Raw genomic sequence first — 15,000 nt, 5'->3', positions numbered from 1 at the left:
CACGTCTGCCTTCATGTATAAACACACATTAAGGTTGCTCATGCACAACGTTCAAACATAAGTTCTTTTTTTCTGAAATAAAATGTCTTCTTCCCTACTGTCTTCCTGACAGACTCCCCGCAGACCGTGGAATCGAACCATGACTCCACCAGCTCAGGGATCGTCTCCGACGTGGTGGCCTACGGTGCCCCGCCACCGCCGCCACCACCGCCGCCACCACATCACATCTCCAGCAAAGTCGATGGCGTCAGCGGCTTCAGCCACCCGGGCCACCACCCCGCCCATCCGCACCCGCACCCGCATCCGCACCACCAACACCACCTGTACCCACTCAACGGCGAGCAGAGCTGCTCGGACCGACAGTCTCAGGACTCGGGGACCAAGACGGCGTCCTGGGCCAGCTCTCCCCCCCACCCGAAAGCCTCCACCCCTACCCCGATGTCCGTGCAGCAGCAGCAGTATCAGCAGCAGTACCACAGCCAGCTGGGGTCCCACCCTTACAGCCACTCCCGCCTCTCCCCTGCCTCCCCCTTGGCCTACAAGTCCCCGTCCACGCCCACCCCCACCACACCCACATCATTCCATCACCCCCACGCCCACTACCACCACCACTACCGCTCTGGCGGTGCCGAGTTGCGGCAGCATCAGCATCATCATTACCACCAGCAGCACCAACACCTTCAACATCAACAACATCAACAATATCGCGAGGCCCAGATGGAGATGCTACGCTCTCAGATGCATCAGATGGACTTTCAGGACAAAACGGTGCTTCGCGGGGGAGGTGGAGGAGGGGTAGGAGGAACAGTTGGAGGAGTAGGGTCTGCGTCGACCCCCTCCCCCTCTTCCTCGAAAGGCAAGCACCACCCTTACTCCTCGCGGCCCTCGCCCTTCGACCCGCTGACGGACGACATAGTGCTGCGCGTCTTCTCGCACCTGCCCACAGACTGCCTGTGCCGCTGCGCGCGCGTGTGCCGGCGGTGGTACCACCTGGTGTGGGACCCCACGCTCTGGACCTCCATCGTCATCAACAGCGGCGCCATCGACGTGGACCGCGCCCTCAAGTACCTGACACGCCGCCTGAGCTACAACACGCCCAAGGTGTGCGTCATCCTGGAGCGGGTCAACCTGAACGGCTGCGAGCAGCTGACGGACAAGGGGCTGCACACGGTGGCCAAGCGCTGCCCAGAGCTGCGCTACCTGGAGCTGCAGGGCTGCCCGCGGCTGACCAACGTCGGCGTCTTCGAGGCCGTGTCCTACTGCGTTAACCTGGAGCACCTGGATGTGACAGGTATAAACACACACACACACACACACACACACACACACACACACACTCTCTCTCTCTCTCTCTCTCTCTCTCTCTCTCTCTCTCTCTCTCTCTCTCTCACTGACTGAGTGTGATTGGATTTGACAAGTATATACTTACTATCTACTGGTTGTGACAGGTGTACATATACCAACTTACTCACTCAGTCAGTCACTGGTTGTGATAGGTATATATTTACTTGCTGATTTCCATCCTGACTGACTGGTGTGATAGGCATATACTGACTGGCTGGCAGACTGACTGACTGACTGACTGACTTCTAAACACCGACCTTCGCTCAGAGACCAAAGTCTAAGCGCTCTACTAACACAGTCATTTGCACAACAGGCTGCCTACCTGGGTAGAGCTAACTTAGAACTGCCTTTATAACATGGGTTGGAGCGGGAAGGGGGAGTCGAGGGTAGAATGAAGGAGGACGGGAAATAGTGAGAGAGAGAAGGATGGACTTAGTAGAAGAAGAAGAAGACAGGCTTGGAAATGTTAACTCACTCAGTACGGCCAGTCCTCTCTTCTCCTCTACACAGACCCCTCGTTTGTCCATTGGGTGTCTGAATGACCCAACCTTTAGCTTCCGTCGTCAGAAATGTGGTATTCTTTTTCAACATTCACCTCTTCAGTATAAGAGCCTTCCACTTGCAATATTTTGATGATGGTAATTGGGGTGAAACGCTGTTAACGTCGTCTCTTTCGTCGTTCGTATGGAGAGAGTTAAAGTTTCACTAACTAGTCACCAGAACCACCAGACCTCAAAATGGTTATAGTCTTACCGCGGACTTTGTGTAAGATTTTTTCCTGTTGTCCTGTTTGTCCATAGCTTTGGTGTAAAGTGACATGCTCGGAATAGGAAATACAGTTTAAGCCAAAGCCTTACTACCTGGTTATCAGGAAAAATAAATAAATAAATAAATAATCAACAACAAAAAAGAACACCGTTTCAACCAAAGCATTTTCACCTGGTTATCGCTAAAAAAAACAAACAAAAAAAACAACAAAAAAACACGTTTAATTCAAAGGCTTACTGTCTGGTTTTATATATATATATATATATATATATATATATATATATATATATAAACCGCCGTTTGAGCCATAGCCTTCATACCTGGTAATCACGACAAGAACACCGTTTAAGCCAAAGCCATACTACCTGGTAATCACGATCGCCAGACCTCAAAAGATCAAAGCCTTACCACCGGATATAATAACCAGAACCGCTAGACCTCATAGGGTTAGAGCCTTACCACCTGGTAACAAGGACCACCAGACCTCAAAAGGTTAAAACCTTATCAATGATCACCAGACCTCAAACATTTGAAACCTTGTCATCTGATTTGCAATGAACACCAGACCTAAAAAGTTTAAACCCTTTGCGCCTGGTAACAAGAACTTACAGACATCAAAAGGTTAAAGCCTCACCACATTACAACACGGACCACCATGCCTCAAAAGGTTTAAAGCCTACCTACCTGGTAACAGTGACCACCACACCTCAAAGGGTTAAAAGCCTTACCATCTCGAGAGGTTTATGCCTTGCCACTTGGCAGCAACGACCATCACACCGCCTGGTAATAAGGATCGGCAGAGCGTTGTAGACACCTTCCCTGTAAATTATTTAACTGTAGCCGAGCACACTGCTAGGAGCGAAGCACCTCTACGCAGGGAGGTTATTGGTGGGCGGAGCAGTTCTAGTTTTCCTCGCCTATATCCCTCCCTGGCCCTTTGTGACTAAAGTCATGAGGTCTGTAGCCTGTGTTTAATACTTGATTAAATCCTGTCATTAATGATTCACTAATCTACGTTTTCCCGTCGGCGGTAGCGCGTGGGGCTTGGTTAATGAATGGTTGATTTTAGTGGTGAATGGCGTGCGGTGTGTGAGTGAGAACGTTCGGCGTTTCTCTCGTCTCTGGTTCAGAATTACTTGAAATTTAGGTCTGAAGTCTGTACGCTTCTTATTCCAGTGACTATTGATTGATGTTCGTCTGTCATTGTTGATCTTTGTCTGCGTATCGGTGTCTGTCTGTCTGTCTGTCTGTCTGTCTCTCCTTCGCTGAATGACCTATCCCCCCCCCAACTCCCCATTGAAATGAACCTTATGTGTTTCTTCAATGAAACATCATCATCATCTCTTTCTTTCCTTCCTAACGGATGTGCTCTGTCTCTCTCTCTCTCTCCATTCATTCTCACTCCCCACCCCCACCCCACCCGACTTTCTTCTTTGATGTTCGCCTCTCCCTTCGTTCCACCCTCTCTCTCCTCGCCTTCTCCCCCCCCCCCCCCCCTCGTTCTCTCCCCCCCCCCTCCCCTTTCTCTGTGTTCTTCCCCCGAATCCCACACTCGTCATCATTACCGACCCCTCCACTTGACCTTGAGCAATGGTGTGGATACTAGTCATTCGGATGAGACGATGATCCAATGATCCGAGGTTCCGTGTGCAGCATGTACAAAGCGCATGTAAAAAACTTACGACAACCAAAAGGTTGTCCCTCCCTTGCAACATTTTGTTAAGAAAATTCTCTCTGATACTGAAGCGGGAAAAAAGTGGGAAAATGATGGCACTGTACAGTACCGACGCACTCTTCCTGGGGAGATTAGTCTGAATTTAACACAGGTATGATATGTTGTGACAAAGAGTTATTTGATACAATGCAGCAATAAACAATAAAACATTGATCACAACAAGCAGAACTTTATTAGACGTAAAATTTTACTTCAGTTTAACTGAGTCTTTCTTTCCTACGTAGATGGAATATTCCATTTCGGAGTGTTTTTGATGTTTTTTTCTTGCAAATGTTTGTCTCATACAACATGAGAAAAAGCGTAGGACGAAAGTATTTCTACTGCTGTTCGTGCCCCACGTTTTACAGTAAGATACCGTCCTCCGGTAAAATTCCATTCACTCGACCAGCTTGGATAGGTACATTATGATTATAGTATTGAAATGTAATGAATAAAAAAGGGGGTTGTATTTGTCTGTACGTGAGTGTGTGTGTGTGTGTGTGTGTGTGTGCGTGCGTGTCTGTGTGTGTGTGCGTGTCTGTGCGCGTGTTTGTGTGCGTGTGTGTGTTTGTGTGTGTGCGCGCGCGCGCGATTGTGCATGTTTCTGTACTTATATGTGTGTGCGTGTGTATGATCTTTCCCATAATCATAATCATAACCTCTTCTTGCGAAAAAGCAGAGCTGTAAATAAGCAAACAATAGGAATGCACTATGGCAATGCTTCTTGATCTTGATGATGACGGTGTTGATGGCTATGATGATGATGATGATAATCCATTATCATGACGTCTCCTTCTCCTCTTTCTCCTGTTGGATGATGATGATGATGACTTTGATGATGGTAATGATCATTTATCACGATGTTTCCTTCTCCTTCAGGCTGTCCAGAGATCACGTGCATCCGACTGATGACGGACGGACTGGTGACACCGGAAGGGGCCGGAGGAGGAGGAGTGAGTACGGGTGTGGTGGTCCCTGGAGGAGGAGTTGGGGGACAACCCCCGCCTCCGCCCCCGCCCTCCCCTCCGCTGCTGCAGCCACTGTACCTGCGCTACCTGGACATGACGGACTGCCCGGGGCTGCAGGACTCCGGGCTGCGCCTGATCGCCGCCCATTGCCAGCAGCTGCAGTTCCTCTTCCTGAGGCGGTGCGGGCAGATCAGCGACCAGGGGATCCAGCACGTGGCCAACCGCTGCTGCTCTTTACGCGAGCTGAGCATTAGCGACTGCCGGGCCGTGACCGACCTGGGCCTGCGCGAGCTCTCGCGGCTGGGCGAGAACCTGCGCTACCTGAGCGTGGCCAAGTGCGACCAGGTGTCGGATCAAGGAGTCAAGTTCATCGCCCGCCACTGCACGAAGCTGCGCTACCTGAACGTGCGGGGCTGCGAGGCCGTGTCAGACCACTCGCTGGACTACCTGGCTCGCCACTGCCCGAGGCTGCGCTCCCTGGACGTGGGCAAGTGCGACGTGACGGACGAGGGCCTGCAGGTGCTGGCGCAGTTCTGCCCGCAGCTGCGCAAGCTGAGCCTCAAGTCGTGCGAGGCGGTGACGGACAAAGGGGTGGTGCTTGTGGCCTACCACTGCCGCGGGCTGCAGCAGCTCAACATCCAGGACTGCTGCCGCCTGTCGCCCGAGGCCTACCGGACGGTGAAGAAGTACTGCCGCCGCTGCCTGATCGAGCACACCAACCCGGGCTTTTGTTGAAAGGGTTGAGGGTGTTTTGGGGTGTGGTTATTTTTCCCCCTTTTCCTCCTTGCTCTTATCTAAACCCACCGCTCTCGTTTTCTGGTGCTTCGTGTGTTTGTGTGTGTGTGTGTGTATATGTGTGTGCGCGCGTGCGTGCAAGGGCGCTTGTGTACGTTCGTGTGTGTGTGTGTGTGTGTGTGCGCGCGCGCGCGTTAGTGTGTGTGTGAGAGAAAGAGTTTGTGTGTGTGTGTGTGTGTGTGTGTGTGTGTGTGCAAGCGCGCTTGTGTACATTTATGTGCGTGCGCTTTTCGACAGTGATGATGTTCATCCAGGTACAATTATGGGTTTCTTTTAATCAACATTGGTGAAAAACGTCCCATTCAATGACTGTTCTTGACCAACATTGTTGACGACAACTGTTCAGTACAGTACTGTTTTGTGATCAGCATTAGTGACCTTGTTTGATGATATACTCTGGTTGTGCCAGTGACGATTCGTCGCGCAACAACATGTCCTCGGCCGGCAGTGATTTGATAAGTGGTGGGGGGAAGGGTGTGGGGTGTGTGTACAGAACGACTATTTCAACAAAACATCGGGATGGTTTCTGACCGGAAACAGTCTCAGTGACCGACATCTCTGTGGAATGAACCAACTCGGCTGCTCTGACTTCATGCAGTAAAGCTGTTCTTTTCTTGTGTCTTTTTGGTCGGTTCTGTTTTTTCCTTTCTTTTCTTTTTTTTTTTCTCCTTGGAGAAACTTTCTCGTGTATTAGTCTGCCTTGTACAGAAAAATTATCGCAAAAATATAAAAAGGTCGGAATACTTCAACGCTCTCAGCAGCTGAGAGTTTGCGGGGTAAGGGAGAATACTCCTTTACAGTTTGTTTTCTGCCTGGCCATGGCGAACAAAGGAGCTGTCGTCATGGTGAACATTTTCAACACTGCCTGCTGCTACAGTGGAGGAAGGAAGAAAAAAGCAAAAGAAAAAAAAAGTGTGTGTGTGTGTGTGTGTGTGTTCAAAGACGTTAACGGTTGCACTCTGAACGTTGGTCACAAAAAAAGTTGATAATAATTATATACGATGGGAGGAGAGACAAAGACGTTCCCTCCAAATCGTGCCTGGCCGCCAATGTTGTTGTCATGAGATTGAAATTTTCGAATAAATGCGAATATTCTCCCAATGGTTATTTTCATTCCCAGACAGTCTTGCTCCTGGTGTGAGGAAGAAAACGATGTATTTCGAAGCAGATAATAGTTTACAACAAGTTGAAAGGAAACTATTAATGACTTCACAGCCTTTTACGGCCATCATGGCAGTAGATTCACATTCAGTGTGTCTAGAGCTCGACATAGGAAGGCGGGCTTCAGTCGTGTCCTTCCTGGAAAATACTAATACTTAAAACAAAATGATGAGTATTCGCTTTGATAATATATTGTTAACACGTTGACAGTGGCATTTAGTACTTTGGTCTGAACTCAGGTGATTTTGGTGTTTAGTTGGGAGGTGACGGGTCCGGAAGTCCCACTAAAAGGCACCTCAGCAGTGACACTTTCATTCAACATCGTCATCCACACGTACTCAACAGTATCAGTAGCTCAAAGTCGCGTCACTGCGTTCGGCCAAATTCATATTCGCTACACCACATCTGCCAAGCAGATGCCTGACCAGCAGCGTAACCCAACGCGCTTTGTCAGACCTTGAGAAAAAAAACAAACAATAAATATAAATAAAATAAAAAGACAATAATGATGATAAATAAGCAAATAGGCAAATAAATGTAAAACATGCAGACATACATTCACACATACACACACATACTCAACAACAACTACATATATATATATATATATATATATATATATATATATATATATATATATATATATATATATATCAACACGGTAAAGAACAGTAAAACATACTATATTTCAATACAGTACATTGGGATGGTAAATAACCTTTTGAACGTTTATGAATTGGGATGATAAATGACGCGACGTCATGAACGTGGATTGTAAATAGCATGGTTTCAATGAATGAGGACGGTATACTAAGTGTCAATGAATGAGAATGAGAAATGATATGATGTCTATGAATGGGGCTGGGAAATGACATGGTGTCTATGAATAGGATGGTAAATTGCATGCTGTCTATGAATATGATGGTAAATAGCATGGTATCTATGGATGGAGATGGTAAATAACTTGATGTCTATGAATGGGGATAGTAAATAACATGGTGTCTATGAATAGAGATGGAAAATATATCTGTAACATGGTGCCAAAAAATGGGGATGGTAAATAGCATGGTGTCTATGAATGGGGGTGGTAAACAACTTAGTGTCTATGGTGGTGAACAACTCGGTGTCTATGAATGGGAATGGTAAACAATTTAGTGCCTATGGTGGTGAACAACATAGTGTCTATGAATAGGGATGGTAAACAACTTAGTGTCTATGGTGGTGAACAACTCGGTGTCTATGAATGAGGATGGTAAACGACTTTAGTGTCTATCAATGGGGGAGGTAAACAACTTAGTGTCTATGGTGGTGAACAACTCGGTGTCTATGAGTGAGGATGGTAAACAACTTAGTGTCTATGAATGGAGATTGTAAACAACTTAATGTCTATGGTGGTGAACAACTCGGTGCCTATGAGTGAGGATGGTAAACAACTTAGTGTCTATGAATGGAGATTGTAAACAACTTAATGTCTATGGTGGTGAACAACTTAGTGTCTATGAATGGGGTTGGTAAACAACTCAGTGTCTATGGTGGTGAACAACTTAGTGTCTATGAATAGGGATGGTAAACAATTTAGTGTCTATGGTGGTGAACAACTTAGTGTCTATGAATGGGGATGGTAAACAATTTAGTGTCTATGGTGGTGAACAACTTAGTGACTATGAATGGGGTTGGTAAACAACTCAGTGTCTATGAATGGGAATGGTAAACAATTTAGTGTCTATGGTGGTGAACAACTTAGTGTCTATGAATAGGGATGGTAAACAATTTAGTGTCTATGGTGGTGAACAACTTAGTGTCTATGAATGGGGATGGTAAACAATTTAGTGTCTATGGTGGTGAACAACTTAGTGTCTATGAATGGGGATGGTAAACAACTTAGTGTTTGTGGTCGTGTCAACAACTTAGTGTCTATGAATGGGGATGGTGAACAACTCAGTGTCTATGAATGGGAAGGTAAACAACTTAGTGTCTATGAATAGGGATGGTAAACAACTTAGTGTCTATGGTGGTGAACACCTTAGTGTCTATGAATGGGGATGGTAAACAACTTAGTGTTTGTGGTCGTGTCAACAACTTAGTGTCTATGAATGGGGATGGTGAACAACTCAGTGTCTATGAATGGGGAAGGTAAACAATTTAGTGTCTATGAATGATGATGGTAAACAACTTAGTGTCTATGAATGGGGAAGGTAAACAATTTAGTGTCTATGAATGATGATGGTAAACAACTTAGCGTCTATGAATGGTGGTGGTAAACAACTTAGTGTCTATGAATGGGGATGGTAAACAACTTAAGGTCTATGAATGGGGTTGGTAAACAACTTAGTGTCTGTGGTGGTAAACAAATTAGTGCCTATGAATGGGGGTAAACAACTTAGTGTCTATGAATTGGGATGGTAAACATCTGTGTCTATGAATGGGGATGGTAAACAACTTAGTGTCTATGGTGGTGAACAACTTAGTGTCTATGGTGTTAAAAAAGTTAGGTCTGTGAATGGGGGTGGTAAACAACTTAGTGTCTATGAATAGGGATGATAAACAACTTAGTGTCTATAAATAGGGATGGTAATCAACTTGGTGTCTATGAGTAGGGATGGGAAATAACATGTCATTTACGAGTAGATGATGATGAATAACGTGACGTATGTGAATGGGGATGGTGAATGATTTTATGTATGTGAATGAGGATGGTAAATGATATGTCTATGAATGGGGATAGTAAACGCCTTAGTGACTATGAATGGGAATTGGAAATAAAATGACGTCTGTGAACTTGTGTGGTGAATATTTTACGAGACCTGTGTAGAGTGTCCGCCAATCCGTCTTGAGTCGTCAGTGCGTTTAACGCTGAGGGTTGCCCCAGCGACGAGAACACATAAATGTTCACTAATGTTCAGTGATTTGGACACTCAGATTTGATGCAGTTAACCCCTCACATTCGTTTCCGCTCCAATGCGCGAAACACCAACGTTGACACATTCAATCTACGACATCCAAAGCACATGAAGAAAAGAAAAAGCAACAACAAAAAGCACAACCAGTATCGATGGTATAATTCTGACATCTACCCAGCACAATGTCGACTACCACACTGTATGGTAAAAAATGACAGCTTTTCAACTGTGTCCGTGAATGGGAAAGGTTACGGATTTTCCACTGTCACTCTGGTGGGGGAAAAAAGGTAGGCGGGGTGGGGGGGTTCTGACTGATATGAAAAGAATGTCAACCGACAACCCTTCCTCATAAAAAGGGGAGAGTATTCTCCCATATTGGCGAGAAATGATTGCCGAGTCCGCTTTTAACCTGTGGTCTAATGACAGATGTATGTGATAAAAATCGTTTATTGTATACATTCCTTCTGACAGAATTTGCTTTTGTCGTACTGGCATCGAAAAATCATTTTCGGGAATATAAATCGAATTTTCAGTGCGCCAATGATATGTCTGTTTTGTCAGTGGAAGTGCATGCGAGTGTGTGTGTGTGTGTGTGTGTGTGTGAAAGAGATTGAGACGTACACAGAGTATATGTGAGAGAAAGAATCTCTGGATAGTTTTTCTTTGTATGTGTGTTTTTGTGTTGAGGGAGAGAAGCTACGATTTGCGGCAGAGTAAAGGACAATTTGATAAGTCAACTTTCAAAAGTTTACTGGTGTACAACCCAGGCTTTCGTTCCTCCTTCGAGCGATTTTGTGTAACTAATCTGAAGGCTACGGCGGTAGTGGCATGTTGTGTGTTTGTGTTGTAAGTGTGTGTGTGTGTGTGTGTGTGTGTGCTCGCATATATATGAACACACACAGACGAATATATATATATATATATATATGAACAGACATACATACATACATGCATACATATAGGAACACACACACATACATACATATAGGAAAACACACACACACACACACACACACACACACACACACACATTTGCATTATTGTCAAATATTTGACAAATGGTCTCTGTTCTCTCTCTCTCTCTCTCTCTCTCTCTCTCTCTCTCTCTTTTAGCACACACACATATGCTCGCGAGCGCGCGCATATACACACTCCTTTCTCTCTCTCTCTCTCTCTCTCTCTCTCTCTCTCTATATATATATATATATATATATATATATATATACCGGTATGTGATGTGTGTGGGTGGGTTGTGGTGGTGCGTGTGTATGGGTGGTGGTGGTAGAGACATATATGTAAATATATATAAATATATATATATATATATATATATATATATATATACAGAGAGACACACAGGTAAATGAAAGAATCTGGGTGATGGCTGGGGAAAGGTCTTTTCACACGGCCATGGAGGTGGATCAAGGTCTTAGTCAAAGGGAAACAACTCTCCATGTGACACACGCGTTTTGAAACGTTGGAGGCTGTTTCTTGCTCAGCTGTGGTCGTTTCCCAGTCGGGTAGTTTGTTTTTGATCTTGTTTTTATGTTGTTGTTTTTGTTGCTGTTTTGTTTGTTTTGTTGTTGTTTTCAGGTTCTAAAACGGTTCACTATTTTTCTGTTTTTCGTATGCGTGTGCCCCCCCCCCCCCAACCTCTTTCTCTCTTAGTTTTTGTGACCATACACAGAATTTTCAACAAAACTGATCGTATGTAAAAAAAATTTTCAGTGGATGGGAGTGGGGAAGAGGGGTTATTAGCACGGACTTCTACAGTGTAGTTGCGGCTGTTTACACTTTGAATTGATCTACAAAGGGATTCCGTTTGAGGTACGCAGTTTTGTTCAGTACGTCACAAATATTAATGTGTATTAGAATGTGTTACTGTAGGGGCTAGGGTTTTTTTTTTTTGTTTGTTTGTGTGTTTTTTTTAACATCGCCAAATGATATATATATGATATATATATATAAAATAAAAAAATGGCGAGACGCCATATATCGCCATTGAAAGAATGTGCAGTTTCACTGGTAATTCATTACACAATAACTGCCGTCTGTACCATTCAAGACAAAGCTCGTATTCCATGAGTACTGCTAAAACATAGATTATAAAGTTCACGACTGAAACAAAACAAAAAATAAATAAATAAAAAAAGAAGAAAAAAAAAGAATAAAGGTGAAAGGTCCAACACATTTGTTTCACAGCCATGGGGTCAGTGAAACCAGATTCACTGTGTCTAAGGCCAGAACTGGAAGGCGGGGACAAATCCTCTCCTTCCTCCGCTTTTATTGACCTTCCCCGGCGACCGAAGTCAGGTACCAAGTTTCAAGTTTTAATTATCCTTTCACTCCTATTGGAGTATGGAGGATTACTGCAAATTTTTTTTTTTTTTCATGCCCAGAACAAACATTTCCAAATGCACACCAATGTCACATAAAAGTTGAGAAAACACAAATGTCTTTTAACTCCAAAAGTGTAGCTAGGCAACATTTGCAAATTTAATCATCTTACTTAGAGCTGAATGACATTTTTTGCCTCCTTTGAGCATATTACAGAAATCAAAAACCGATTTGGGAGACAAATATTTTTTAGGAACATATCTATTTCGTAAATGATCATAATTGGGACATTCCATTATAAAACGAAACTCATCCCCAATCGCAGACATGTTACAAACCTTACAAAGCCGTAACTTTCGTGGCATGCCTTTGTGTCTCCCTGTTTCTATTTCCAGCTCATGATTACTACTTCGAAATCTGAAGAAGCTGATAACGTAATTATCAGGCATTTGACTTAATATTTTTTCTCTACCAAATCCACTTTTGAAATTTCGATAAAACAGACATTTACTACTCGCCTCTAGAGCATGTCTCCATTGATTTTGAAAACTATCTCTCATAGCAATGTTGACATTCACACCTGGCGGAAGTGAGCAAAATCGGGAGTAAAGTGTCTTTCCAAAAGACACACCCACCACGCCGAAAGCTTCGATTCCCTGAACACTGGATCTCAGAAGATCAGCGTCTTAAGGGTTATCACACACACACACACACACACACACACACACACCTTCCCCGACCGAAGTCAGGTACTCATTCATTCCTGGATGGAGTTAGAGTTCTAAGTCGGAGCAAAGTGCCTAGCATCGAACCCCTGAACACAAGATCTCAGAAGACCAGCGCCTTACCGGTTATCACACACACACACACACACACACACACACACACACCCTACCCCCGGCACCACCCTCCCACCCAGTCAATATGTGTTGTTGTTTTTTTCTCGCTGCACTAAATTGCCATGACTACCATACCTGTTGTTGATGCTATTGCGTGAGTGTTGGGGGGAGGGGAAATATGTGCGTGTGGGTGGGTAGGGTTGGGAGTAAGTGTATGTGTATGTGCGTGTGTATGTGTGCGTGTGTGTGTGTGTGTGTTGTATTGCGTGTGTGTGTGCGTGTTTGTGCGTATGTATATATTTGTGTCAGTATATTAGCACGCGCGCGCGCGCGTGTGTGTGTGTGCATGGTTTATTTGGGACAGGGGAGGTAATGAAGCTCCTGGAGAGATGTCTGTGTCCCCGAGATGTCGTGTCGGTTCTTGGGTTATCCCCCTTATAACAACATCGTGAACGTGTGGGCTTGTCTAAAAGCCTTCTCTTCACTTGGCGTTGCTGCTGTACATAACCTGTTCTGTGGATATGTCTTCATTGTGATGACGGCTGAAGTCTGTGTCAACAGAAAATACCAAGCGATGTCTACCTTGTTTATCCCACGGTTCCTGTGTCTAGTGCTATGCAATCCTCATCAGTGTTGTTGGAAAAAAAAAAGAAAAACTGTGTTGTAATAAACGAAGGGTGTCACATCAGTCTGCCTTCGTGTCGTTGTGACTGGATGATTTTCTCATTACGCTGCCGTGTTTCGGTTCTTGCTTATTGAAGCTGACCCGAGACACACACACACGCGCGCGCGCGCACACACACGCACACACACACACATACGCACACACAATCTCTCTCTCCCTCTCTCTGTGTCTTGTTAGTATGCTAATCAACGTTGTAATATTGTTCCTTGCCATCTGTGTGTTTTTCAGATTATATACCCACGACCACTGCTGTCCTCCCAACCCCCAAACTAAGAGACTCAAAAAGGAAACCAACCACAACAAACTGAAATAAGAATTCATACAAACACCGCATTCATCATTTTTATTGCAGCAGTACGTTTAGAATGTTCTTACCAATAAGATAATTTAACTGATAGATTATCATTATAGCATAGTCGTCATCAATATTGTCAAAAAGGAAACCAAACACAACAAACTGAAATAAGAAGTGATACAAACAAACACCACAATTATGATTTTTATTGCAGCAATACGTTTATATATTCATGCCAATATAATGATTTAACTGATAAATTGTCACTATAGTATAATCGTCATCAATATTGTCACTTTAAGTTGAAAAAAACAACAAAAAAATAAATCTACCAAAGAAACGAAATCCAAAGCAAAAAAACAAACAAACAAAAAACCCAACAAACAAACACGAACCAACGAACAAGCAAATGAACGAATGAAGTAACAACTGAACGATTGACTCACTGACATGGAACATGCAAATACAACAAATTGTTTCGTGTGGTGTACTTGAAACATGAAGATCAAAAGATTCCATAGACTTTTACAGCCGCTACGGCAGTGGAATTCATATCATAATTATTCACTGTGTCAAGGGTTCTGTATAGGAAGGCGTAGCCCAATATCCCCTCTTTCGTCGCTAAGCTTCCCCAGCCTAAGTCAGGTACCCACACACTCTTTGTATTTGTATTTGTGTTTCTTTTTATCACAACAGATTTCTCTGTGTGAAATTCGGGTTGCTCTCCCCAGGGAGGGCGCGTCGCTATTCTACAGCGCCACCCATTTTTGTATTTTTTCCTGCGTGCAGTTTTATTTGTTTTTCCTATCGAAGTGGATTTTCCTTCAGAGTTTTGCCAGGAACAACCCTTTTGTTGCCGTGGGTTCTTTTACGTGCGCTACGTGCATGCTGCACACGGGACCTCGGTTTATCATCTTATGCGAATGACTAGCGCCCGGACCACCACTCAAGGTCTAGTGGAGGGGGAGAAAATATCGGCGGCTGAGCCGTGATTCGAACCAGCGCGCTCAGATTCTCTCTCTTCCTAGACTGACGCGTCACCTCTAGGCCATCACTCCACTCTTGGGTGTAGTTAGGAAATTCGGAGTACTGTGCTTTTCCCGAGGGATGTCATTAACTTTCAGAATGGACAATCATTGACTCCAGAAACTTTTCTCTGTCTCTGTCTCTCTGTCTCTGTCTCTCTGTCTCTGT

At 44.5% G+C, this 15,000-nt stretch overlaps 1 protein-coding gene across 4 annotated transcripts in view; it reads left to right on the top strand.

Moving 5' to 3' along the window:
- LOC143290491 (uncharacterized) overlaps positions 1–10,515 on the top strand; it is a 78,424-nt gene extending 67,909 nt beyond the window's left edge. For 2 of the 4 annotated variants that reach the window (XM_076599988.1, XM_076599989.1), the window contains exons 2-3: positions 113–1,291; positions 4,706–10,515. In XM_076599988.1, coding sequence (XP_076456103.1) covers positions 113–1,291; positions 4,706–5,529 — 2,003 coding nt within the window. In that variant the 3' untranslated portion in view covers positions 5,530–10,515. The remainder of the gene's footprint in view (positions 1–112; positions 1,292–4,705) is intronic. The other 2 variants (XR_013056397.1, XR_013056396.1) reach the window with 2 other exon arrangements.
- The last annotated feature ends 4,485 nt before the right edge of the window (positions 10,516–15,000 follow it).

Source organism: Babylonia areolata, chromosome 15 (assembly GCF_041734735.1).
Source record: "Babylonia areolata isolate BAREFJ2019XMU chromosome 15, ASM4173473v1, whole genome shotgun sequence".
Lineage (NCBI taxonomy): Eukaryota > Metazoa > Mollusca > Gastropoda > Neogastropoda > Buccinidae > Babylonia > Babylonia areolata.
The sequence above is the reverse complement of the archived record's forward strand: the minus strand, read 5'-3'. Positions and strand labels throughout refer to the sequence as shown.